At 36.0% G+C, this 26,164-nt stretch overlaps 1 protein-coding gene across 1 annotated transcript; it reads left to right on the forward strand.

Annotated features, from left to right (window-relative positions):
• The first annotated feature begins 431 nt into the window (after nucleotides 1-431).
• On the forward strand, nucleotides 432-6,142 carry LOC107821714 (geraniol 8-hydroxylase-like). Its single transcript, XM_016648167.2, has 3 exons — nucleotides 432-977; nucleotides 1,170-1,642; nucleotides 5,334-6,142. Exons 1-3 carry the CDS (start codon nucleotides 566-568, stop codon nucleotides 5,937-5,939), a joined length of 1,491 nt encoding a protein of 496 aa, XP_016503653.2. The 5' UTR covers nucleotides 432-565; the 3' UTR covers nucleotides 5,940-6,142.
• The last annotated feature ends 20,022 nt before the right edge of the window (nucleotides 6,143-26,164 follow it).

A 26,164-nucleotide genomic window follows, 5' to 3' on the forward strand; every position in this document is an offset into this window, starting at 1 on the left:
AAAAGAATGACCTATTTCCTTATTTGAAAATAATTTACCTTTATACAATAATTTATAATCACACAAAATATATGTGCCTCATTTTACACTACAAATTTAAAAATCTTCTTTTTTTAAAAAAATTTTGTGCCCACTCAAATCGTTCACATAAATTGAGTAGGGAATAGTAGTAATTGTTTTGTAACTACCGTACATTTCTTATGCAATTTGCGTTGAGTGAGCCCACATATATTTTTTCTGAACATTGATTGAGCTGAATCTCTCTCATCGCACTTGTATACTGCCAAGCTAAAGACTAAACGACAAAACACATGCAACTATGCAAGCCTATTAAAGAATGCTAGACTTGAAAAACATAGCTGCAGTAAATTAAAATTTGGTTGCATGTTGACTTGGGCAAATAATTTAATTCACACCAATTTTTTTAACCTTTCTTGTAGAAATTATGAAGATTAAAAAAAATGAAAATCTTGCTCACTCCTATGACTTCATCGCCTATTAAACCTCACTAGACTCAATTATAGAGCAAGATTAAGCAGCCCCAAATTACAGGAAGAAAAGAAAAATGGAGAACGTGACCATTTTGCTAGGATTGTTGTTCATATGGATTTTGGTGTATGGAGTGATGTCACTTGGGAGAAGCAAAAACAAGAAGAGACTTGCACCAGGTCCATTCCCTTTGCCTATTATTGGAAATCTTCACTTGCTTGGTGACAAACCCCACATATCACTTGCTAAACTCTCAAAAATTCATGGTCCAATTATGAATCTCAAATTAGGCCAAATAAACACAGTGGTCATTTCCTCATCAGTGTTGGCAAGAGAAGTCATGCAAAAGCGAGATTTAGCCTTTGCCAACAGGTCTGTCGCAGACGCGCTACGTGCCCGCAATCACTCTGATTTCTCTGTTGTTTTTCTACCTGTCAACTCTCGCTGGAGAACACTTCGCAAGATTATGAACTCTAACATCTTCTCAGGTAAATAGACAATTGCATTTTGACCCCTTGGATTACCCTTTTTTATTCATTTTGATGCAATAGTTTGTTGGGCATTTCGAGTTTAACACATTAGATCAAACCAATAAACGAGTTATAACTCAATCTATTTGATTTTTTGCAAATTGAGCGACTGACTAGAAACTGGATTGATTTTATCACTTGTATTCTCAGGTAACAAGCTTGATGCTAATCAGCATCTCCGAACTAAAAAGATCCAGGAGCTAGTTGATCATTGTCACAAGAGTGCCAAAAATGGTGAAACAGTGGATATTGGCAGAGCAGCTTTTAGAACTTCCTTGAATTTGCTGTCAAACACCATTTTCTCTAAAGATTTGAGTGACCCATTTTCTGATTCTGCCAAGGAATTTAAGGACTTGGTGTGGAGCATTATGGTCGAGGCTGGTAAACCCAATTTGGTGGACTATTTTCCCTTTCTTGTGAAAATTGATCCACAAGGTATAAGGCGGCGCATGACCGATCATTTTACTAAGATTCTTGACCTTATGAGTGGTTTGATTGATGAGCGGCTAAAGGAAAGGAAACTGAGAAACCATGCAAATGTTGATGTTTTAGATGCCCTTCTTAACATTAGCCACGATAGCCCTGAAGAGCTTGACAGGAATCTCATCGAGCAAATGTGTCTGGTTAGTTTTTTCCCTACTCTGATTTTCCTCAATCCATAATTATCTGTTCATTTCTTTTACTATTTAATTGTTCTTCTCCGTGCAAAGTATAGTCGGCAGTGGCGTAGCCGCCCTAGGCCGTGCGTGGTCAAGCGCACACTCTTAGCTTATTTTACACGATTATATTTTGAACACCTTTAAAATAGTGGAGTGAGGCAGTCTAGCGATTCAAGGTATTTAAAGTGACATTTTGTTTACGGGTTCAAAGTTCTGCCTATTTTATTTGCCAAAACTAAAATCACCATGTGTGGGCTATTTGATTCATTTTCGATCTAAAATAAATTCTAATAAAATAACTCATAGAACTTAAAATTTGTGTAGAAATAAACAACTAATTTTAAAAGTAATTTTTTAACTAAAAGTTATTTCTTAAGTAAATTTTATAATTTAAAAGTCAAGTTCCACAAAAATTTATTCAACAAAAACTACAAATCCTCTTGACTCTCCCTTTCATTTGGTATGCTTACTTTTATAAGTAAAATTTTTAATATTGTCTTTTTGTTATTTTTAATTTTGATTTATAATAGTATAGTTCTATCAAAAGTTTTTTTTATTGTTTCGCTATTTGTTGCCTAGTTTGATCTAAACAATTAACAATTTCGTAACCATTCATTGACAAAAATATTATTCACGTGCTTAAAGTTTGAATACCCTTGACGGAATTTTTGCTACACCACTAATAGTCGGGTGCAAATGTGTGAAGTTGTGATGGACTAACTCTAAGCAATAAAATTATCTAACTATTATTATGTTACTTGGATCTTTCAATAATGTTGTCACATCTGTGTCATATTCTAAAAAAATACATAACTTTTGACGATCTCACACGCACACATTGACATTTTTGAAGACTCGGGGAGAAAGAACTATGATGATCTTAACCGTGACAAATATTTAGTGTAACACTATGCAGCTTTTCCTTAGTTGTATGTTCAATAAGTAGCTTGGTTAAGGGCTTCTGCAATAATGCCACGCATTATCAACACTTATTGGTCCCTTTTTTTGCTGTGTCAGCGTTTCAGTATGTCCAATTGACAACAGTATGTGATGGAACGTTTTACCAGCTAGATTTTTTTTATTTTTTATTTTTTGATGAAGTAAGTGGTGACGTTTTACCAGCTAGATTATGGCAATTATCTATACTATATTAAAAGCACGAAAGCCCTTAACGAAATATCGTTCGCCTTTTTTATCCTTTAAAAAAAGATTTCACATTGAATAAATTTATAATTTTAAGTTGCTTTCCTAAATTTAGGACTTTAAAATCAACTAAAATTTATTTATTATCTTTCCTTATTAAACTAGCAAGCAAATCCTAATATTTAGCACTTTAAATTATTAAACTTTTTACCTTATATGAATGTCCTTATTTGACGTCTATTAATATTAACGCTTTAAGACCTTATATGAATGTCCTTATTTGACGTCTATTAATATTAAAGCTTTAAAACTATATTAAACTATAAGATTTTCTTATTATTCAGAACTTTAGATATATGCGTAATATTTTCTAGAAGTATAAAGCCCAACAATTCTGGAAGCACAACAATGATTCAAAATTGACATACTAATGAACAATGATTTTGGAAGCACTAAAACGAATCAAAATTGACATACTAATAATTTTTAACTATTTGAAATCAAAAATTCTATTGAACAAAGTTCTAATTATAGTTAAATTTTAAAATTGGGATGAACTAATATTAAGAATTTGATAATAAAAGTTAGTTTATATTCTTTAATGTTGAGAATAAATAATTAAGTTTCTGAATTAAGTAATGCAAAAGAGTTCAAGTTAATATTTCTTTTTAAAATTCATTATATAAGTAAGTTTATTTGTCACGTCGACAACTCTTTAAGGTATATAAATTAATTTTTGTAGGAAGAGCATTAATGGTGAAAGAAATTTAAAAGGTCAATTTATGATATAAAATTAAGAGTGAAATTGATAATAATATGAATTTGAAGCAATAAACATGAAATAGTAGAAGACCAAATATATTATAAATGAGTTATCATTTGTTTTCTTTCTTTATTGCATTCGGTTATTAGTCTTATAGGCGACAATGTCTCACTATATTATCTTTTTAAATTAAGTTAGTTGTAGTAAAATACTATTCAACATTAGTTACTCATTAAACTTTATATTGTCACTATTAATTTTTAGGAAGTATAATGTCAACTTTCATCCTAAATATTTAGAAGACCAAAAGATTTAATTTTAATTTTCAAATTTTCATATAAGTCATTTGTAAATCACAAATAAGGCATCCGAAAAACTTTTATGGTATATGATATCTTTATTTATTGAGCTAGCTAAATGAGAACAACATTTACTATGTTCAAAAAAAATATTTTTATTTCTTTATCATTTATTTTATAATTTTATATAACTGAAATAAATTCTATTAAGTCACAATTCAAAAAGTGGTAAATCTTTTAAGAAGTTATTATTGTCGGAAATACATATATAGCAGCTACATAAGGCTCTAATTCATGGCCAAAAAAGAAAAATTGAATTTAAATTCAATCCACTATTTATCAAGATCTAATGGTTTGAATTGATTTCCTTACGAAAATATGTTGGTGTAATTTTAATTTTTAACATTCGAATGTAGTAAATTTTATTTGACAGAAAAGTTGGAAAAAAATACAATAAATACATATTTGACTGCCCGTAAGACTACAATATGAAGTCAAATTACCTGTTGATTGCACGTTCATAAACTTCTTTTTTCTCCTTTTTTCGGTTTAAAACTTTCAATTATTTCTACACATGTATTGCTATTTCAATATTTTGTTTGTTCGTAATCTTCCATGGTTAGTTATTAATTGTTGGATAGGCTTTTGAAAGTTATTTAATTCTCTTTCTGATAGGTTTTTACAGAAAAGTTCGATTTTCTTCTATTATATTTTTGTATTTGATATTTATTTATCTAATGAATATAGTATTCATAGGATTTTGGGACGAGATTAGGAAGAATGAATTCTTTTAGTCTTTTAAATTTTTTTAATGTGCCATGTATTTCATAGTTCGTATAAATTTTTTATTGGCATGATAACATAATTCTATTAATTTATGATCTAAGCTTTAATTATTGATTTAAACTTCATGCCGCTTAGTATTTTTTATGTTCGTCTGTAACTTTATTCTCATATGTGATATTTATTTATATATTGTTCTCATGCCAGTTTTGGTTGTACAAACTTTTATGAGATCAGAATAAGTAGATGACTCAAAAGAAGGGAATAAAATGGTGAGAATAACCCTAAATATTTTGAGATGACTAGATTCATTTTCTTATTCCAAAACTCTAATTTTCTAGATTGTTTTCTAAATTTTCCCCCCCTTGAAATTACAACAATTAAAAATGTAGTACAAGAAAAAAAATATAAAATCAGGATGAAGCATTTATAGTCAAACACATTGTTTTTGTACATATATTTACTTGACGCTTTTATTATGTTTCAACTAGTTTTATGTTTGTTAGATTGGTTAAATTCTTGTGGCAACAACGCCCCGCCTTAGGTCCCCTTTTTTCCGTGACCACATTTCAGTTTGACCAATTGAAAGCAACATATGCTATGTAACCTTTTACTAGATTATATGTGGCATCTACATCATAGGATCTTACAGTAGTAAGTTTTACAGGACTTGTTTGCAGCAGGGACTGATACAACATCAAATACATTGGAGTGGGCAATGGCAGAACTACTCCAGAATCCACATATTTTGGAGAAAGCCCAAGAAGAACTTGCACAAATGATTGGCAGAGGTAAACTAGTAGATGAAGCTGATATAGCACAGCTACCTTACTTGCGATGCATCGTGAAAGAAACCTTACGAATACACCCGGCGCTTCCTTTCCTAATTCCGCGCAAAGTGGAGGAAGATGTTGAGCTTTGTGGTTATATTGTCCCAAAAGACTCGCAAGTTCTAGTGAATGTGTGGGCAATTGGGCGCGACTCTGGCCTATGGGAAAATCCTTTGGTCTTTAAGCCAGAGAGGTTCTTGGAGTCAGAAATAGATGTTCGAGGTCAGGATTTTGAGCTCATACCATTTGGTGCTGGTCGGAGAATTTGCCCTGGGTTGCCTTTAGCTATCAGGATGATTCCAGTAGCACTAGGTTCATTGCTAAATACGTTTAACTGGAAGCTCCAAGGTGGAATTGCACCTAAAGATTTGGACATGGAGGAAAAATTTGGTATTACCTTGGGAAAAGCCCAACCTCTGCTAGCTACTCCAATCCCACTCTAGCTATAGTGATATACTTAGGGGTCGTTTGGTACACGGATTAAATTAGCTCGGAATTATCTATCATTTCTTTGTGAATGTTAAAAATATATTAATGAATCGGGCTAAACGCGTTATGGATGAACGCTCACGCACTGTCAAAAGTCTACATGTCATTGTATTTGTAGAATCTATCCTTGAAATAAGACGATGTCTATTTTTCATTAGCCTCTATGGGATGTAAGTTATGTTATCTAAATATCTGCAGACTGCCGGAGGAACTAATAATTATATATTCATTTGCTTGGCCTAGTCTTATTAAAAGACTTAAACCTTGGAACATACAATTTAGCTAGTGCATGAGTGAAAGTATCGAAGAGTCAATTAAACTTTATCATTCCGAAGGCGAACCTACAAAGATGTGCACATTAACAAAAACCTTCTAATTATTATTATTATTTCTTTTGCATATATTAGACAAATCTTTTATTCGCCTGGATTGTTCTATTTTAAAGAGGATGAGATAAACAACATATATCAAGTAACATGATATATTAGTTGTTAACTAGGTTGAAAATTCAAAACTATATCCTCCATGTTCAATCCTTTTGGTGAGATGGCACCATCAATTTCCCGATAAAATGACTTCAATAGTGATCTAACATCATATTCCGCATGTTTCAATTTATGTGGTATTATTTGATTGGATATAAAAAAAAATTAAAAAATTTAGAGTTTGCGGTTTTAAGCATTATGGCTATAAAAAAGATAATTTAAAGGTAAAAATAAGAAATTTAAAGATATATTATTTTTCAATATAAAGAAGTATCCTTTTTGAAACAAACTTACAAAAAAGATGGGCTGTTATAAAATAGTAAAAATTGGACGAGACACCCTATTTGGTCGCACCCATTACCTATACCCATATTTTTAAAATTATTTAACTTATACACTAATTTTGACAACTTCAAACCAATTGCCTCCTCTTCTTCCTCCTGCAAGCTATGTTCTCATTTCTTCCTCCTCCTCCTCTTTTCTCTCTCAAATACATGAGACTCTATGTAAGTATTATTGATTGGATATGAAGTACACAATGATTTAGTACTAGGTACGAGTTTTGAGTTAAAATCACCATTAAAGAAATTTGAAAACTCAAATCATTAATTGAGATGTTGAAGATCTAATCTTGAAATCATCTCGGACTCTAGGTATTTGAATATGGAGTTGAATGAACGTATATCAACATTGATTTGAAGATTTGAACTAGAAGTACAAAGCATGAAACTACATTAAAACTGTTTGAGTCTCGAGTTAATTTTCGAAGATTTTGCTCCTGCAGTTTCAGGTTTGTTAATTCAAAATTATTTGACTGAAATTCTTGGACCTGTACTCCTTGTTGGAAACGTGATTAAATATTGTCCGAGAGCATGAAACTTGAAGAAGCATCCGGGACTCAATTATTGAATGTCTTTAAAGATACGAGTCTAAAGTTTGCAACTATCAGGCCAGACTTTAGAAAAACTTATCTGAAGTTCAAATATAACAAGTTGATTTTGTCTAAAGTTTGCACTACAAATTGAAGAACTTCAGACTAATTTGTCTAAAGTTTGTACTATGAATTGAAATTTTTCCGACTGCCTTTGCAAGTCAGGCCAAACTTCAGACGAAAATGTTTGAAATTTTGCTTTGATAAGAGCACACTTCAAGAAAAAAATTTCGAAGTTCAAATTTCAGACTTGTTGTATTAAATAAGCTTCCAATGGTTCGGCCTTGTTGAGAATTGACGCGAGAGTTTTGCTAATTAGTCTGAACTCTAAAGTTTGTACTATGAACTGAAGTTTGCCTGATTGCCTTTGCAAGTCAGGCCAAATTTCAGGCAAAAATATATGAAGTTTTGCTTTGATAAGGCCATAGTTCAAGCAAAAGATTTTGATGTTCAAATTTCAGACATAAATTTTTGCTACTTCATGCATGTATGTAAGTTATCCGAAAAGTGGATAGACTTGCAATTTTTTTTGCAAAGTGGATATAAATTCAATGGTAACCCCAATACTAGGTATAGATGCAAATGCCCTATAAAATAGAAACAATTTATCCTGATGCCAAAGGTGCGAGGCAAATATTTTGGAAATGCTTTTTAAAAAATGAGTTCCAAATCTGGGCGTCAAACGTTTAAACAAATGAAGTCTCTTGGGCTTAAAAGTGAAATTGTCCTGGCACACATAAATGATTCTCAATCAAAACAGTCCCAAACCAGAGCATTGAAAATATTACTTTCAGATTGAAATTCCGCTATGGTCAAGGGTCAAAACGATTTTTTTTTTGACGAGGATAATATTAGACCAAAAGTTTAACACATGAGAAAATTATTCAATTTCACATAGTACATTGGTGTTTTTGACCATTTTCCTTACAGATAGTGTAAGTAAATAGTGGAGGTGAAAGAAAAAGTATGATATCAGAAGAATGATATTCAATAACTTTCGTTAATAATTTTCTTTATAGGTGACATCATTTAAATCATTATATAAAAGAGGTTAGCAATTGCTAAATCGATAATTAGAATACTTTAGCCGCCTCAATAATTTGGTTAAATTATTCAGGAAATCTGGTGGATGATTGATGCCCATGGAACCTGAAATGATAAGAAAACACGACACTCACCCGTTCAGGTCCTTTGCATTTCCTTTCAAAACCTGGAAATTCATATTTATATAAAAATTCAAAATGAATTGCTATTTCACCTGGAAAAGGACAACGCCACTACTTTCTACATTTCCCGGCCCTACAAAGCTTTATTGATAATATTATTATAGGAGAAAAAATAAAACAAGTTGAGCTATAAGAAAGGAACACTGGTAACAGCATCTGATACAAGATTATATATGTGTAGCAAATCATGAACAAGATTACATGAAGTGGACGGATCCAAAAAGAATAAGAATAAACCAAAAATAAACTAGTCTAATACTATGAGATTTTAATATATGATGATCTAGATGTAGGGTATTTTTCAAATTGAATCGATTGACTAGGTGAAGAACTGGTGCACACGTCGGATTAAATATTTTATATTATAGTTTAATGTTAGTGTATGGCATGTAAGACCTGCAAACTATTATAGTCCCCAAAATGTTATGAGCAAGTGAAATCTAGTACTTCACAACGATTTCAATCAAATTCATTGCTCTTAGTTTAGTTCATATATATATATATATATATATATATATATGAAAGATAAGTCAATACGACGAAACATGCAATATTGTAACTAAATCTTATCGCAATAGTTTTATGCTACTTGAGATAAGAACAATAAAATCCCTATTTTATAAATATAGTACTGCACGGTTTTTTTGTCTAGAGAAAGTGTTGGACGGTTTTTTTTTTTCTTGTTAAAAAAAGCAAAATTACAGTGTAAAAGAATTTTTTCTTTATCAAGTTACCTCAAAGATCATTATAAACAATTGTCCACAATAAATATAGTACTCCATAATTAGTAATCTAATGAATAAAATATATTATCTCTATACAATAAGTTAAAATATAAAGATCGTGTAAAAATTTATTTATATTAACAGTGTACATGAGTTAAAACCATCCAAATAAGTTCATATGCAGTACCCAGTATGGTATTTGCTGGCCTTAAATCAGATGGTATTACCAATAAAAAAAAAATGAATGACTCTATGATAACCCAAAGTATCTCATAAGTATTAAGTTTATAGAGAATATTATAAGGGTGGTGAGATTTGTGGGGACATGTTGAAGATTTGGCAGCCAGAAACACATCATCCTAGTGGTTTTCTTTGTATAATTCTAAGAGATCGAAGCAAAATATTTCATATGTTATGAATGTAAAACCTCATCTATCTTTAGTTATTGCGTTCCTAGTGCCTCTCTTAAATTCTGTTTCCTACTCGTTGTCCGCTATTTGTATTAGAACTGGATTAAATCTGAATTCTTGCCGAAGATTTTCACATACGAGGTAAACCACTCTTCCACAAATATGACTCCATATCTAAAACTTGAACTAAATATCTTTAATTAAAAATAAATAAATACTTATCGTTCTACCACGGTCCTTGGTCGTTTTTAGTGCCTACCATGGTAACATTACTAGACTGCTAATTATGCGTGGCTATCCCATCCAAGAAGATTATTTGTGGTTTGCAGCGAAGTAAAGAGGCAATTGGATGCTTTCATATATGCGTCTGTCCGTACGTATTCTTCTGAATATCTATAGCTTTTTTATATGGATTCTAGTTGTTGTATATGTAAATATGTTTATATTAAATGATCGCACGAGAAAGTGACACGTAGAGCCGTATACAGAAGGCAATCGGATCCGGAGGCAACGATTTTGTGAAATAAATCGGAGAGAATGATACTCATAAAGATGAAATAAATGCATGTCACCTGGTAACATTTAATGAAGAATATTCTACAACATTAAGTACGTGGCCCGTTACAAAGAATATGGCATTCAGTGCATGCCGTTATACATTCTTCAATGGCCCTCATAATTGTCATTAAAGAGGGGCTTGATCCTAGGACCTTGTTCCCTAGGTGCAACTATAAATAGTGAGCTCTATTATCATTGTGAATGACACAAACTTTTTGAAAAACATATGCTATACTCCGTTCAAAGCTCAATATAATTCTATCTTCTTGCTCATATATATCGTTACTATGTCCTCGGAAGCCCTGCTCTATGAATTACGATTTCTGTTGTTTTATCTTCATTTCAAGGCTAAGTATTATATTTTTATCTAATTAAATTATCATTTTGGGATCACATTAATTCACTTGTCTATAAACCACGTATATATTCAAATGTACCATTATACATGCAAACAGTTTGGCGCCCACCGTGGGGCTTAGACAGTTGTATAATTGAGTTGATCCTTGCATCTATTACTAACTCGCACACAACGTTGAGGTTCAAGGAAATCAGCCTCAGCACGAGGATTCAATTAGTGATACCTGCAACGAGGGGAATGAGGCCACGTCGGTCCACGGAGGACGGTATCCTCGACATGTTCGAGAGGCGACTCTTGATGATGTTGAAGAAGAGCACATTATCGAAGCAGTAAGGATCTTGCAGGAGCAAAAAGAGGCCATTATAGGCCATCTCACACGACAGGATAAGGTCATGGCAGAGCTGAAGTAAGCGTTGTCGGGTATTTCCAACAACGCGAATGGACGAGATCCAGTTCCTCTGGGTGCTTCCGCAAATCAAACAACGTAGACGGTCGACAACAACACCCTGAGGGGTGAGGTTAGCTTCGATGGGGTGGGGAGAGCGGATCCGGTCACAACAACGAGAGTGATTCCCTTAAAATAGAACTCATGCGGTTTATGAGGGAAGTAAATGCCTGAATGGGTCAAATTTCGGGCGCACCAGCGGTGCATAATGGGTCGGACTCAAAGAAGTATACTCAATTACCGTACAAACCAAGTGCGTCACCAAAATTAATCCCGAAGAGGTTTAAAATGCCGGATGTGTCGAAGTATGATGTGACTTCAGATCCTCAGAGCATATCACCACATATACAATGGCGGTGACGGGAAACAATTTAGCTCCCTACGAGAATTGAGTCAGTTTTTGCTGAAGAAATTCTAGGAGACTCTTACGAAGGGAGCCCTGACGTGGTATTCGCGTTTACCTGAGCATTCCATAGACTCCTTTGAGATGCTCGTTGTTACATCCCATATTTTTGTACATGAAAGAATGTCATAAGTAAATTGATAAAAGTTCAGCAATGAGATGTTACATCTCGCATTTTCGGACGTTAAGATTTCGTCGTAAAGTTAATCGACGCAAGCTCGGGAATGAGGTTATTTTGAGGTTACAAGTATTATGCTATTTCAAACAAGGCATAAGTAAATTCATAAAGGTGAGAGGGTAAGCAAATCGAAAAAATAAATTTCGTTGAAGTTTGACATTTTGGGATAAAATATGGCTCGAGCTAAAAATATCCGATATTTATGGACTAGTACCATACAAGGTACCACATGGCCATGATAGTGAGGTGTATAAGGTATGCTAAAATGAGCAATATTTTAAGTAATTTGGGATAATTCTTAATCATGTATATAATTGGTTAATTATTAATTAATGGGAGATTAACTAGTTAATTAAGGATTAGTGAGTAATTAATTAAGACTTTGGGGATAAGGCTTAAGGGTCCAAAACGTGGCAGCCACCCCCTTACCAATAATATGACTCTTAAAAGCTCTTGCAAGAGGTCAAATTTTAAAGATTTAAGTGGTTAGTCACCACTTGAAGTGGGCCCACATTCCATTCAAGCTCACTTTAAGATTTGAGACCATCTAGCTTCATTTAGTCTCTTAAAAATTCCAGGAGATGCAAACTAATTGTTCTTTCCATAAGGAACTTGCAGTAGACCATAATTGAAGAAAACCATAATACTTTCGTACCCCAGTACCAAATTACCACGATGGAGAAATCAGTAGGCGTTGGATTTATGTTACTATTGTGAAATTTTGTAATATTAAGGGAGTACGGTGTAATCTTTCTCAAGAGAATCGACTCCAGGTATGTTAAGGCTATCCCCTCTTTCTTTTTGGCATGATCTATACGACACAAACGAAATGAGCAAATGCACAACATCCATAACATACTCTATTCGTAAAAATGCTAGAGATGTGTATATTCTTGTTTTCCCATAAGTCTTATTATTCTATCGTCTGTTCATGGGTCTCAGAAAATACGTAAGTTGATAAAGTTTATTTCATGATATTAATCAAAGGCATTATGGTCTTATGACGTTCTAAGAGATTTTATTGATGCACTTCTCATGCATTACATTCATTTACATTGACCCATGACCAGATGGCATTATATACACGTATATATGTATATAATATGTATATGGGATATGGAAAAAGGTTACGACGTTATATACGCACCACCACCTGATCAGCTGGTATACGTTGATGATTTTGCCCACAGTGGCCAAGATGATATGATGGGATGCCCTCAGAGGCCTGATGATGTTATGAAACATGTACCTATGCACGACATGACATTCATACGCATATGCATGACACTATAAGTATTTCATGATTTACAGAGTTATCTAGACTTACATGTTGAGTCATTTACTCTATATTTCTTCCATGTCTGTTATGTACTTATTTATGTGCCTTACATACTCGGTACATTATTCGTACTGACGTCCTTTTTGCTAGGGGATGTTGCGTTTCATGCTCGCAGGTCCCGATAGACAGGTCGAGAGTCCTCAAGTAGGCTATCAGCTCAGCGAAAGATGTTGGGGCGCTCCATTTGCTCCGGAGTTGCTTATTTGGTCAGTATAATTGCTTATTTTCGAACGTTAAGGTTTCGTCGTAAAGTTAATTGACGCAAGCTCGGGAATGAGGTTATTTTGAGGTTACAATTATTATGCTATTTCAAACAAGGCATAAGTAAATTTGTAAAGGTGAGAGGGTAAGAAAATCGAACAAAATGAATTTCATCGAAATTTGATATTTTGGGATAAAATATGGCCCGAGCTGAAAATACCTGATATTTATGGACTAGTACCATATAAGTTTACCACATGGCCATGATAGTGAGATGTATAAGGTATGCTAAAAATGAGCAATATTTTAAGTAATTTGGGATAATTCTTAATTATGTGGATAATTGATTAATTATTGATTAGTGAGAGATTAATTAGTTAATTAAGTATTAGTGGGTAATTAATTAAGACTTAGGGGATAAGGCTTAAGGGTCCAAAACGTGGCAGCCACCCTCTTAACAATAATATGACTCTTAAAAGGTCCTGCAAGATGTCAAATTTTGAAGATTTAATTGGTTAGTCACCACTTGAAGTGGGCCCACATTCCATTCAAGCTCACTTTAAGATTTGAGACAATTTGGCTTCATTTTAGTCTCTTAAAAATTCTAGGAGATGCAAACTAATTGTTCTTTCCATAAGGAACTTGCAGTAGACCATAATTGAAGAAAACCATAATACTTTCATACCCTAGTACCAAATTACCACGATGGAGCAATTAGTAGGCATTGGATTTATGTTACTATTGTGAAATTTTGTAATATTAAGAGAGTACGGTGTAATCTTTCTCAATAAAATCGACTCAGGTATGTTAAGGCTATCCCTTATTTCTTTTGGCATGATCCATACGACACAAATGAAGCGATAAAATGCACAATTTCCATGCATGACTCTATTCATAGAAATATTAGAGATGCTTATGTTCTTGATTCCCCACGTGTCATATTATTTTATCATTTGTTCATGGGTTTCAGAAAATACGTAAGTTGATAAAGTTTATTTCATGATATTAATCAAAGGCAAAATAGTCTTATGACACTCCGAAAGATTTTATTGACGTACTTCTCATGCATTGCATTCATTTACATTGACTCATGACCCGATGGCGGTATATACACGTATATATGTATATTATATGTATATGGGATATGGAAAAAGGTTACGATATTATATACCGATCAGCTGGTATACGTTGATGATTTTGCCCATAGTGGCCAAGATGATATGATGGGATGCCCTCAGAGGCCTGATGATGTTATGAAATATGTACCTATGCACTACATGACATTCATACGCATATGCATGACACTATAAGTATTTCATGATTTATAGAGTTATCCAGACTTATAGGTTGAGTCATTTACTCTATATATTTTTCATGTCTGTTATGTACTTATTTATGTGCCTTACATACTCGGTACATTATTCGTACTAACGTTCCTTTTTCCTGGGAACGCTGCGTTTCATGCCCGCATGTCCCGATAGATAGGTCGAGAGTCCTCTAAGTAGGCTATCAGCTCAGCGGAAGATGTTGGTGCACTATATTTGCTTTGGAGTTACTTATTTGTCAGTATAATTAGGACATGTATTGATTGGTATGGCGGGGCTCTGTCCCGACCTTTATGATACTTATGTACTCTTAGAGGCTTGTAGACAGATGTCATGTATACGAATACTTGTATGGCCTTGTCGGTCTATGTTTAGAGTTTATAAATGATCACGTTGGCCTATTAGGCCCGTATGTCACGTGTATATGATGATGTAATAAGAAAGATACGTTACATTGGTACTCGTTTGAGTAAGGTACCGGGTGCCCGTCGTGGCCCATCGATTTGGGTCATGACAAAAGTGGTATCAGAGCAGTTTTGTCCTAGGGAGTCTACAAGCCGTGTCTAGTAGAGTCTTGTTTATGGGTGTGTCGTGCACCACACTTATAAGCAGGAGGCTACAGGGCATTTAGGACTGTCACTCTTTCTTCTTACTCTAGATCGTGTGGTAGAGCCCAGTTGTAAGAACTCAATTTTCTAAACTCTATCTTATTCATAATACGACGATGCCTACATCCAGAAAGACGATTGGTAAGGGATATAGCTGTGGAAGAGTTGAGTCAGAGGAACTCAATTTTTGCATCATGATTTTGATGGATAAAGATGAGGTATTCAGCAGATCATGTGTATACTAAGATGTGTAAGCTTCTTGATAAGAATCCCTAAGTCAAGAATGCCTATCCACTGTTATGGTAAAATAGACAATGAGAGATTCAGAAGATAAACACAAGTTTCAAGAAGCAAAAGAAGCAATATGAAGAAGGGTACGAGGAGTCGAGTTAATGAAGGTTAACAATATTTACAACTTAGACAGAGGAATATAAGCCTTTTGAGTTACCTTCAACAGTAACAGAGGTATGTACAATTGGCCACACCGATCTAAGTTATGCTCTATGGGAGCTAACAAATATGGTTTAAGAGAAGGACATAATATCACGATCCGGCTGGGGTTAGAGTGACCCAAAATGGTGGATGAATTGTTTGTATTAGTTGACGTTTCCAAAGGATATTGCAAATGTAATAATAGATCTCCTTCTGAGACACCCGGATGGTGCACTCTAAAATAGTACAACTAGATATGAGTACTACAGAGATAGGCACTAGAAGCCTGGAAGAGATAAATATTACCTTAGTGTGACACCCATCCCTAGTTGAAAGAGAATGTTAGGCAACCCGAAGGGCCAGTGGATGGAGCAAGGGGAGATAAAAGCAAGAGAATATCTTGTTGAAGTTTTCAGAATAAAGTGATAGACAGAGATGTTAACAGGGAAATAAGAAGAGAGTTAATGAAGCATTATGAGTAAGATATGATACATGAATGACAACGGTAGAGTATTACAGAATCTATAGTCAAGTGAAGGAAGAGACGAGAAGTGATGGGCCATAAGACAACAAAAGAGTATAGGCCATATAGTCACATTCTCATTTCGAGAAATAAATTCGTGATTCTAATATGATTACCAGAAGGAAAACGTTAGATACCAGAGTAACAAATAATCAGTATGGTTAGGTGAACGAGATAAACTAAACATGAATTAGGGACTGAGTGATTTGATAATAGTCAACATCATGAGAATCTTAGATTGTGTTCCGGCAATAATAGAATGGACAACGGAAGAAGATTCATGAGAAATTCAGAGAATGGTCATTCATAAAGACGTTTCCTAAAGCAAGAAATGTGAGCAAAGTTAAGCTTGAGGGACTGTGTGTTCCAGTTACACTAGGTGTCTCCCTCATGAGTAAGGAATTCTGTTATCCTTGGTACAGAAGGATTACCGCAAGGCGAGTAAGGGTCATCGCCAAAGATGAAGAGGTAAAACATCTATAGGTAGATCATCGTAGCTCGAAATCTTAGCACTCCCCTAGGGGGGGGGATATGGTGTAATGTGGCATGAAGTCAGAATTAAGTGGCCCTAGTAATCATGGAATGGTAAAGAAAGAATGCGGTAAAAAATAAAAAGGGAATAAGATTACACTTATTCACCTCCTACGTATATGCTATGATTCCAGAACATTATGCAAACACAACGTTAAGGAGAGGAAGTGAGGGTTCCTGATCGAGATGTTATTGATTAATAAGGAGCCAGTACTAGAAGAAAGTTAAGACAAAGGAAATAACCCAAGAAAGATCACGTGGAATATTGATATGAGAATGAGCCAACGAATAGTTAGTAGTTGATTCAGGAATAGCCTAGTTATGGCTAGACAAGAGGTTACAGACAAATCAACAGATCGTGCAAGATAAACATAGTAAACCCCAATAGGGGAATTCAGTCTCGTAGATACGACATCGTGACCCTTGAGAAATACTCTAATAGGAGTTGGAGTAGTTAAAGGTACCGTATTAGTGTTACGGGAATAAAAGAGAGTGTCACTGGGCAGACAGTCAAAACTTCAATTCAGGAGCAACCGTACAAGCACATAAGAGTGGAGGTAAGTAACTAAGGGATTTTATAGGTGAGTACAAATATCAAGAATTCCATTGGGTATACGATGTAATAAGCTCGCAACTTTACTAGAGCCAGAAGGTATCCCTAAGTACTACAACAAAAGATTTGCTAAGAAAATAAGGAAGAAGGCTCCAACCTAAGCTCAGTAACCTAAAGAGGGAATGGTCTTATACAAGAGTCTCACAACGAAATTGTACGCACTCCATCAGAAGGTAGAACCTATCGTGGCCAATGAACAAGAAGTAAAATCAAAAGTAATACTCGAGATTATATGAGTTGCATGAAAGTTCCGGCATGCATGGGAACTAAGATAAGCTAAGTATACACGCAACAAGGAGGTAGGAAGACCGGGAAAAATGATAACTAAATGCCATGAGCCACAGATCGGAAGATAGCTTAAGACTACATAAAGATTGATTAGAAGGAAGAGAAAACTAAAGAATTACATCAACCAAGTAAATTAGGATTTTGATTGTTGGACACAGAAAATTACAGAAACCGTGATTGGGGACATTGCAGAATCACTCTTAATATCATAGGTACAAGAAAGATAGTACAGTAGCCATATCCTACAACAGATCTATGATAAAGCCAATTAGAAGAGTACCAGCCTCATAAGAACTCAGTGTGAAGCTCCCGTCAGATTGTGTATGCACCAGAGGTGCAAGTATTATACTAGAGCTTCAAGTTGTAGATGTGAATTATACTTATGTGGAAGGGAGATCATGAAAGAGATAGAAGATGTGATGCGAGACTTTAAGGTAAGTAAGGTAAAGGTAAACAACGTACCGGATACTCAAACGTAGAAGGTTGTGAATAGTCCATACTTCGGATAGAAGGCTAAAAACGCGGGGATTCAATATCCAGGAATGATAGCGGCATATCTTATAGCCTATGGTTTCTAGGTATCGAGGGGTCTATTTAAGAAAGTAAAAGAAGAGTTAGAGACGAAGTGATGTCTCACTTGATGTTCCAGAATAACACAAGGAAATCTATGGTGCAAGAAAGTTAAAGGAAGGCAGCGAGTAGTATGAATGGATATGTATGGGTCGCAAGCTAAAGTATGGTAGAGCGACAAGATTGTAGGAAGACATGAGTAAGGATAATAAAGGGCGATTGAGAAGGTGACGAGAATGGATAAGCCCTCGGGATTAAACACACGAAAATGAAAGAGGGTTGATGGGTTCTCTAAGCTATATAAAGCTCAGTATAGCCTGAATAAGATAAAAGGAGTCTATGACTAGTAGCATTTAGAAGAGATGTAATGCTGCCCTGGTAGTAAAATAAGGGTGTGATTGTGATAGATAAAGGATGACGTTTAGACCTTCAAGTGAGTAATGATTTGAAGAGGATTTCATGGATTGTATGAGATTAAAATACCCCATGTAAGTGAATCACATTAGGACGTTATAAAATACGGTCATTGAAGTACAGTATCACCCCGAAGTGGATTAGGAAAATCACTTCAAATATTCCCTGATGCAACGTAAGCCCTAGTGGCAAGGTATGACGTAAGGAGTTTCAAGTTATCAGTGGTATATTGTAAATTAATATTGAGGTGAATTAACAATGGATGGAAAAAGTCACAAAGTATGAGATGAGATTAAGCCGCCATTCTTAAGATGAATAGTAATGAAAAAGCATTAAATGACTTAGATTTATACATATGGGATAAGCAACGAAAGTAACCTGGAGTTCGATAGCAACCCTCAGTAACAATAAATCAAAGTAAGAGTTATGGCAGTAAAATCATACGGATGGATAAACGGATATATGACAGAAGGTAGAAACAGTTATGAGATTGGAAAGATTTCGACCACAAGTCATGGTATGAGAAAGAGGACTAAAGGGGGGAGGGATGCCTTAGACTTTGGAATTATTCACAGAACGGTTGCCTAGATGGCAAGGGGAGTACTAAAGTATTCGAAAGGCATAAGTTATGAGAACGATAAGTGCATCAGTCAACATTTGAGGACGAATATTACAAAGGGGGGAATGTTGTTACAACCCATTTTTTCGTACATGAAAGTATGCCATAAGTGAATTGATGAAAGCTCGGCAATGAGATGTTACGTCCTGCATTTTCGAACGTTAAGGTTTCGTCGTAAAGTTAATCGACGCAAGCTCGGGAATGAGGTTATTTTGAGGTTACAATTATTATGCTATTTCAAACAAGGCATAAGTAAATTTGTAAAGGTGAGAGGGTAAGAAAATCGAACAAAATGAATTTCATCGAAATTTGATATTTTGGCATAAAATATGGCCCGAGCTGAAAATACTTGATATTTATGGACTAGTACCATATAAGTTTACCACATGGCCATGATAGTGAGATGTATAAGGTATGCTAAAAATGAGCAATATTTTAAGTAATTTGGGATAATTCTTAATTATGTGGATAATTGGTTAATTATTGATTAATGGGGGAATTAACAAGTTAATTAAGTATTAGTGGGTAATTAATTAAGACTTTGGGGATAAGGCTTAAGGGTCCAAAATGTGACAGCCACCCTCTTAATAATAATATGACTCTTAAAAGGTCCTCCAAGATGTCAAATTTTGAAGATTTAAGTGGTTAGTCACCACTTGAAGTGGGCCCACATTCCATTCAAGCTCACTTTAAGATTTGAGACAATTTGGCTTCATTTTAGTCTCTTAAAAATTCCAGGAGATGCAAACTAATTGTTCTTTCCATAAGGAACTTGCAGTAGACCATAATTGAAGAAAACCATAATACTTTCATACCCTAGTACCAAATTACCACGATGGAGCAATTAGTAGGCATTGGATTTATGTTATTATTGTGAAATTTTACAATATTAAGAGAGTACGGTGTAATCTTTCTCAATAAAATCGACTCAGGTATGTTAAGGCTATCCCTTATTTCTTTTGGCATGATCCATACGACACAAATGAAGCGATAAAATGCACAATTTCCATGCATGACTCTATTCATAGAAATATTAGAGATGCTTATGTTCTTTATTCCCCACGTGTCATATTATTTTATCATTTGTTCATGGGTTTCAGAAAATACGTAAGTTGATAAAGTTTATTTCATGATATTAATCAAAGGCAAAATAGTCTTATGACACTCCGAAAGATTTTATTGACATACTTCTCATGCATTGCATTCATTTACATTGACTCATGACCCGATGGCGGTATATACACGTATATATGTATATTATATGTATATGGGATATGGAAAAAGGTTACGATATTATATACCGATCAGCTGGTATACGTTGATGATTTTGCCCATAGTGGCCAAGATGATATGATGTGATGCCCTTAGAGGCCTGATAATGTTATGAAATATGTACCTATACACTACATGACATTCATACGCATATGCATGACACTATAAGTATTTCATGATTTACAGAGTTATCCAGACTTACAGGTTGAGTCATTTACTCTATATTTTTTTCATGTCTGTTATGTACTTATTTATGTGCCTTACATACTCGGTACATTATTCGTACTAACGTCCCTTTTTCCTGGGGACGCTGCGTTTCATGCCCGCATGTCCCGATAGATAGGTCGAGAGTCCTCTAAGTAGGCTACCAGCTCAGCGGAAGATGTTGGTGCACTATATTTGCTTTGGAGTTACTTATTTGGTCAGTATAATTAGGACATGTATTGATTGGTATGGCGGGGCTCAGTCCCGACCTTTATAATACTTATGTACTCTTAGAGGCTTGTAGACAGATGTCATGTATACGAATACTTGTATGGCCTTGTCGGTCTATGTTTAGAGTTTATAAATGATCATGTTGGCCTATTAGGCCCGTATGTCACGTGTATATGATGATATATTAAGAAAGATACATTACGTTGGTACTCGGTTGAGTAAGGTACCAGGTGCCCATCACGACCTATCGGTTAGGGTCGTGACACTCGCGGACTCTTTCATCAAGGTCCATGCTGGGGCCAGAAAGGTACAGACCCAAAAGGCCGATATATTCAGGATTGCATAATGAGAATCCTAATTACTGCGGCAATTTGTAACCAGGTTCCAAAAGGAAAGGATGTTGCTACCAGTTGTACCGGATGAATGGGCGGCTGAAGTATTCACCAAAGGTCTAAATCCAAGAAGTTCTGATGCTTCTCGGAAGTTGAAATAAAGTTTGCTCGAGTTCCAGGCAATAACTTGGGCGGATTTTCACAACCGATACGAGTCAAAAATAAGGATTGAGGATGATCAACTCGGTTTCCCGGCGTCGGTCAAGGATCAGGAGAAGAATAAAGAGAAATTGAAAGATTATTCTGACTCATATCGACGGTCTTTAAGGAGTCAGGTTTTGCCATATAAACGGGCCGAAGGATGTGGAGGAGGTTTTCGGTTGGCAGATAGATTCGCTACCACATAACTGGGGATTGCCGGTATCTGCGCGAGGAGGTGGCGACATTGCTGAAGAACAACCATATTAGGAAAGTTTTCAGTGATGAGGCTAAAATTAATTATGGCTGCAGTCACGATATTGCGAAGACTTCAAAAGAAGGAGGGGATCCTCCACGTTTGACGATCAACATGATTCTTTTTTTTGGGGTGGGGGGGGAACGAGATTAATGGCGTGACATTTTCAGCGGATAAAAAGACAAAAGTGTCGGTAACCCACATCAAGATATTTCGGGAAGTCAGCGAGGATGACATTACTTTTACGGAGAAAGACGCGGATGGACTGTTGCTACCGCATACCGACACTGGTAATCTCTCTAAATATCTTAGATTTCAAAATTAAACGTGTTTTGGTGGATCCAAGAAGTTTTGGCCAATATTATCCAATAGAGAGTGTTGAAGCAAGCCAAGCTCACCGGAGGTATCATTGTGGCCACAAAACTCCTCGTTGGGTTCAATATGGCAAACGTGACAACCCAGGGAGAGATCCTACTGCCCACGAATGCCGAGGGGGTGATGAGGATGACCCTTTTCGAGATGGTGGACAGTGATATGGTTTACAATATCATCCTGGGGAGACCGTGGTTGCTCGAAATGAAGGTTGTGCTATTATCATCATTTGCTGAAATTACCAATTACTGAGGGAATTACAGGAACCGATGCTTGCTCCCGAGCCAAGTGAAATCATCCAGGGGGAATAGTCGTAGGAATCCTATCGGGTACCAAGGTATTTACATTTACTAGAAGAGATGTATGCAACAAAATCTACAGTGGAGGAACTTGAACAAGTCGCATTGTTCGAAAAGTTCTTGGAAAGTTCCACTTGGGGACAAGACTGTACCTTGAGCTCAGGTCTGGATTTATTGAATTCCTTAAATTTATTATAGATTTATTTGCATGGTTGCATGAGGATATGACAGGTATCCATCTAGAAGTGTCTGTGCACAAGCTAATCCTAGGTCCTAGCATCCCTCTGGTAAGGCTGAAAAAATGTCATATTGCCGAGGTCAGAAACAAACTTGCCAAATAAGAAGTAACTCTCTTGCTCGGTATCGGTTCAATTCGAGAGGTAAAGTATCATGAATGGCTAGCTAACGTAGTATTAGTTCCAAAGAAGAACAATAAATTTCGTATGTGTGTAGACTATAAGGATTTAAATAAGGTGTGCCCAAAAGAGTCGTTCCCATTGCCAAACATTAATCAAATGATTAATTCAACGGTCAGGCACGAGTTAATAAGTTTTCTCGATGCGTACTCTGGGTACAACCAAATCTAGATGAACCTGGAGGATCAGAAAAAAACTTTGTACATAATGAACTTCGGCACATATTTCTATAATGTGATACCCTTCGGGATAAATAATGTCGGAGCCACATATCAGTGGCTCGTGAACAAAATATTCCAAAAATAAATAGGGAAAACCATGGAAGTTTACATAGATGATATGTTGGTTAAGTCTTTGAACACAGGTGATCATCTTAAACATTTGCAAGAAATTTTTGACATCTTAAAAAAGTATAACATGCATCTTAACCCCGAGAAGTGTGTGTGCGGGGTCAACTTCAGTAAGTTCCTGGGATTTTCGGCGTCATAAAGGGGGATCGAAGTTAACCCCGATAAAATTAAAGCCATCAAAGACATCTTGGACCAGCTGTCAAGCGTGAAGGAGGTTCAAAGGTTAACAGGGAAACTAGCCGCTTTGAGCAGATTCATTTCACGGTCTTTAGAGAAATTCCATCATTTCTTTTCGATGTTAAAAAGAAGAACAACTTCGAATGGACGACGGAGTGTCATTAAGCTTTGAGGGATTTGAAAAGGTATTTGTCAAGTCCTCCGTTACAATCAAAATCGGAGGAAGGCGAATAACTGTTGATTTACTTAGCGGTCTCAGAGGTAGCAATAAATGTTGTTTTAGTCCATGAGGGAAAGGTACACAATCTCTTATTTATTACATTAGTAAAATTTTAACGGGAGAAGAAACTCGCTATCTACATTTGGAAAAGTTGGCCTTAGCCCTCGTAGTTGCCGCTCGAAAACTAAGGCCTTATTTCCAATGACACATGATAGCTGTGGTGACCACTTTTCCCCTACGGAATATTCTTCATAAACCTGAACTCTCAGGTAGACTGGCCAAGTGGGTAGTCGAAATGAGCGAATTTCATATAGAATATAAACCAAGACTGCAATTAAGTCACAAGTTTTGGATGACTTTGTGGAAGATTTTAGTTCGGGACTTATACCTCTGGCTAATAAAGAGGTAGTGCTGGTGTCAAAATTGACATCAGGAGTTTGGACCTTGTTCACGGACGGAGCTTTCAATGTGAAAGGGTCCGGGCTCGACATAGTATTAACCACGCCCTTGGGAGAAACCCTAAGGCGGTCCAGAAGAATCGTTCCCTTGACTAACAATGAAGATGAGTATGATGCTTTAATTGGCACAGGGACTGGACTCCGAGGTCATAGAAATCAAATATGAATCCTAGTTGGTGGTATCAGATCTACGGGATCTTCGAAGCCAAAGAGGAATGCATGCAGTAATACATAATTAAGGTACATGATTTGCTCGTTCGGTTTACGGAATGGTCAATTACACATATCCCGAGGGAAGAGAATGCAGAATCGTACGCACTAGCCAATCTAGGTTCGTCTACATAAATAAAAGGATCGAACTTTGGTACGGTCATGTAGCTTATCTCTCGGTGCTGGACGCAGAGGTAAACACAACCACTTTAATTCGAGACTGGAGAAATAAGATCATTGACTATCTCGAGCCCGAAAAGTTGTCTGAAGATCCCAAGGCATCTCGGGCACTACGCACTAAGGCAGCGCGATATAGTTTCAAAGGAGGTCAACTATACAGAAGATTTTTCCAAGGCATGTTGGCCCGACGTTTGGGAGCCTCCGAAGCTAACTATTTTATGTGAGAAGTCCACGAAGGGATCTGCAGAAACCACTCGGGCGTGGATTCCTTGGTGTTGAAGTTAATTAGGGAAGGATACTACTGGCCCCGGTTGGAGCAAGATGCCAATGCTTATGTTCACAAATGTGATAAATGTCAACGCTACACACCGTTGGTACATCAACCAGTAGAGCCACTACACTCGATTTTGTCACCATGGACATTCATGAAGTGGGGATGGATATCGTTGAACCACTTCCCCCGACCCCCGGTAAGATAAGATTTTTTTTATATTTTAACCGACTATTTTTCTAAGTGGGTTGAAGCAGGCACTTATCAGAAGATTGGCGAACGAAAAGTGGAAGATTTCTTGTGGGAGAATATAATTTGCAGATTTGAGATACCAAAAGAGATAGCAGTGATAACGGGCCACAGTTTATAGGCGCAAAGGTCACAAAGTTCCTAGAAGACTTAAATATCAGAAGGATCGCATCATCACGTTATCATTCTAGTGCAAATGGCCAAGTTGAATCAACGAACAAGGTAATCATATAAAATTTCAAAAAGAGATTGGAAACAGCTAAGGGTAAATGTCCCAAAGAGTTGCCGGGAGTATTATGGGCATATCAGACAACAACCAAGTCAAGCACAGGACAAACTCCTTTTCTTTCTCGTGTACGAAACAAAAGCCTTAATTCTGGTAGAAGTAGGAGATCCCACCCTGAGATATTTTCGGGCGAACGAAGAAACAAACAACGAAGAAATGTTGGTCAAATTGAAGCTACTCGATGAAAGGATGGACTTAGCGCATATAATAATGGAAACCCAAAAGCAGAGAATGGAAAGATATTATAATCGAAGAGCCAATCTCCATTTTTTCAAAGTGAGAGTCTTGGTTTTGCGGAAGGTTACTTAGAACACCCGGGAGCTCAATGCGGGGAAGTTAGGTCTGACATGGGAAGACCTAGCCGTTCTCATCTATCACCGAAAAAGGGTCATATGAGTTGGAAAATCAAGACGGAGAAAATTTGCCAAATTGCTCATGAGCATCGCCTACACTGAAAATATATGCTGCACTCTTTTTCCCTTCGTCCAGTTTTTGTCCCAATTAGGTTTTTCTAGCAAGTTTTTTTAACGAGGAAGCAATGGAAAGTATACTACGAAGGAAGCTTCAGTAGCAGCAATAAGTCATTTAAATAACAAGGCACGGAAGAAAAGAACCACTATAGCGAGGTTAGATAGTCTTTTGCTTGATAACAAAGTTCTTATCAAGAAGTAAAGTTTGTTGTCGAACAACGACTACCCAACCGTTCACAAGTGCAAGCCAGCAGGGATTGTTAGATAACCCTTGGCTCGATAGAATAAATTCCTAAGGGGAAGTGAAGTTTGCAATCGAACTGAAGATTATCTAGAAATTCACTAGTGTAATCCTCAAAGGTGTAAAACTTTCAGTGTTCAAATTCGCATTCTTCGTATTCGAACATTGGGGGGAATAATATGAGGATGCGACGACAATGGCTACCATATCGACCGGAATATGAAACCCGAAAGCAAAGTTGTACCATCGGAACCAGGGACTACGCGGCCAGCCCCGTAGAGACAAGTTGTACAAGTTAGACACAA

This window comes from Nicotiana tabacum, chromosome 17, assembly GCF_000715075.1.
Source record: "Nicotiana tabacum cultivar K326 chromosome 17, ASM71507v2, whole genome shotgun sequence".
Taxonomy (NCBI): Eukaryota; Viridiplantae; Streptophyta; class Magnoliopsida; order Solanales; family Solanaceae; genus Nicotiana; species Nicotiana tabacum.

Bases quoted from the DNA above. Each gene is read 5' to 3' on its own strand.
- LOC107821714 (XM_016648167.2), top strand. From the start codon at position 566: ATGGAGAACGTGACCATTTTGCTAGGATTGTTGTTCATATGGATTTTG. The intron at 978-1,169 runs GTAAATAGACAA...TTGTATTCTCAG, and splicing joins GAACTCTAACATCTTCTCAG to GTAACAAGCTTGATGCTAAT. The intron at 1,643-5,333 runs GTTAGTTTTTTC...TAAGTTTTACAG, and splicing joins TCATCGAGCAAATGTGTCTG to GACTTGTTTGCAGCAGGGAC.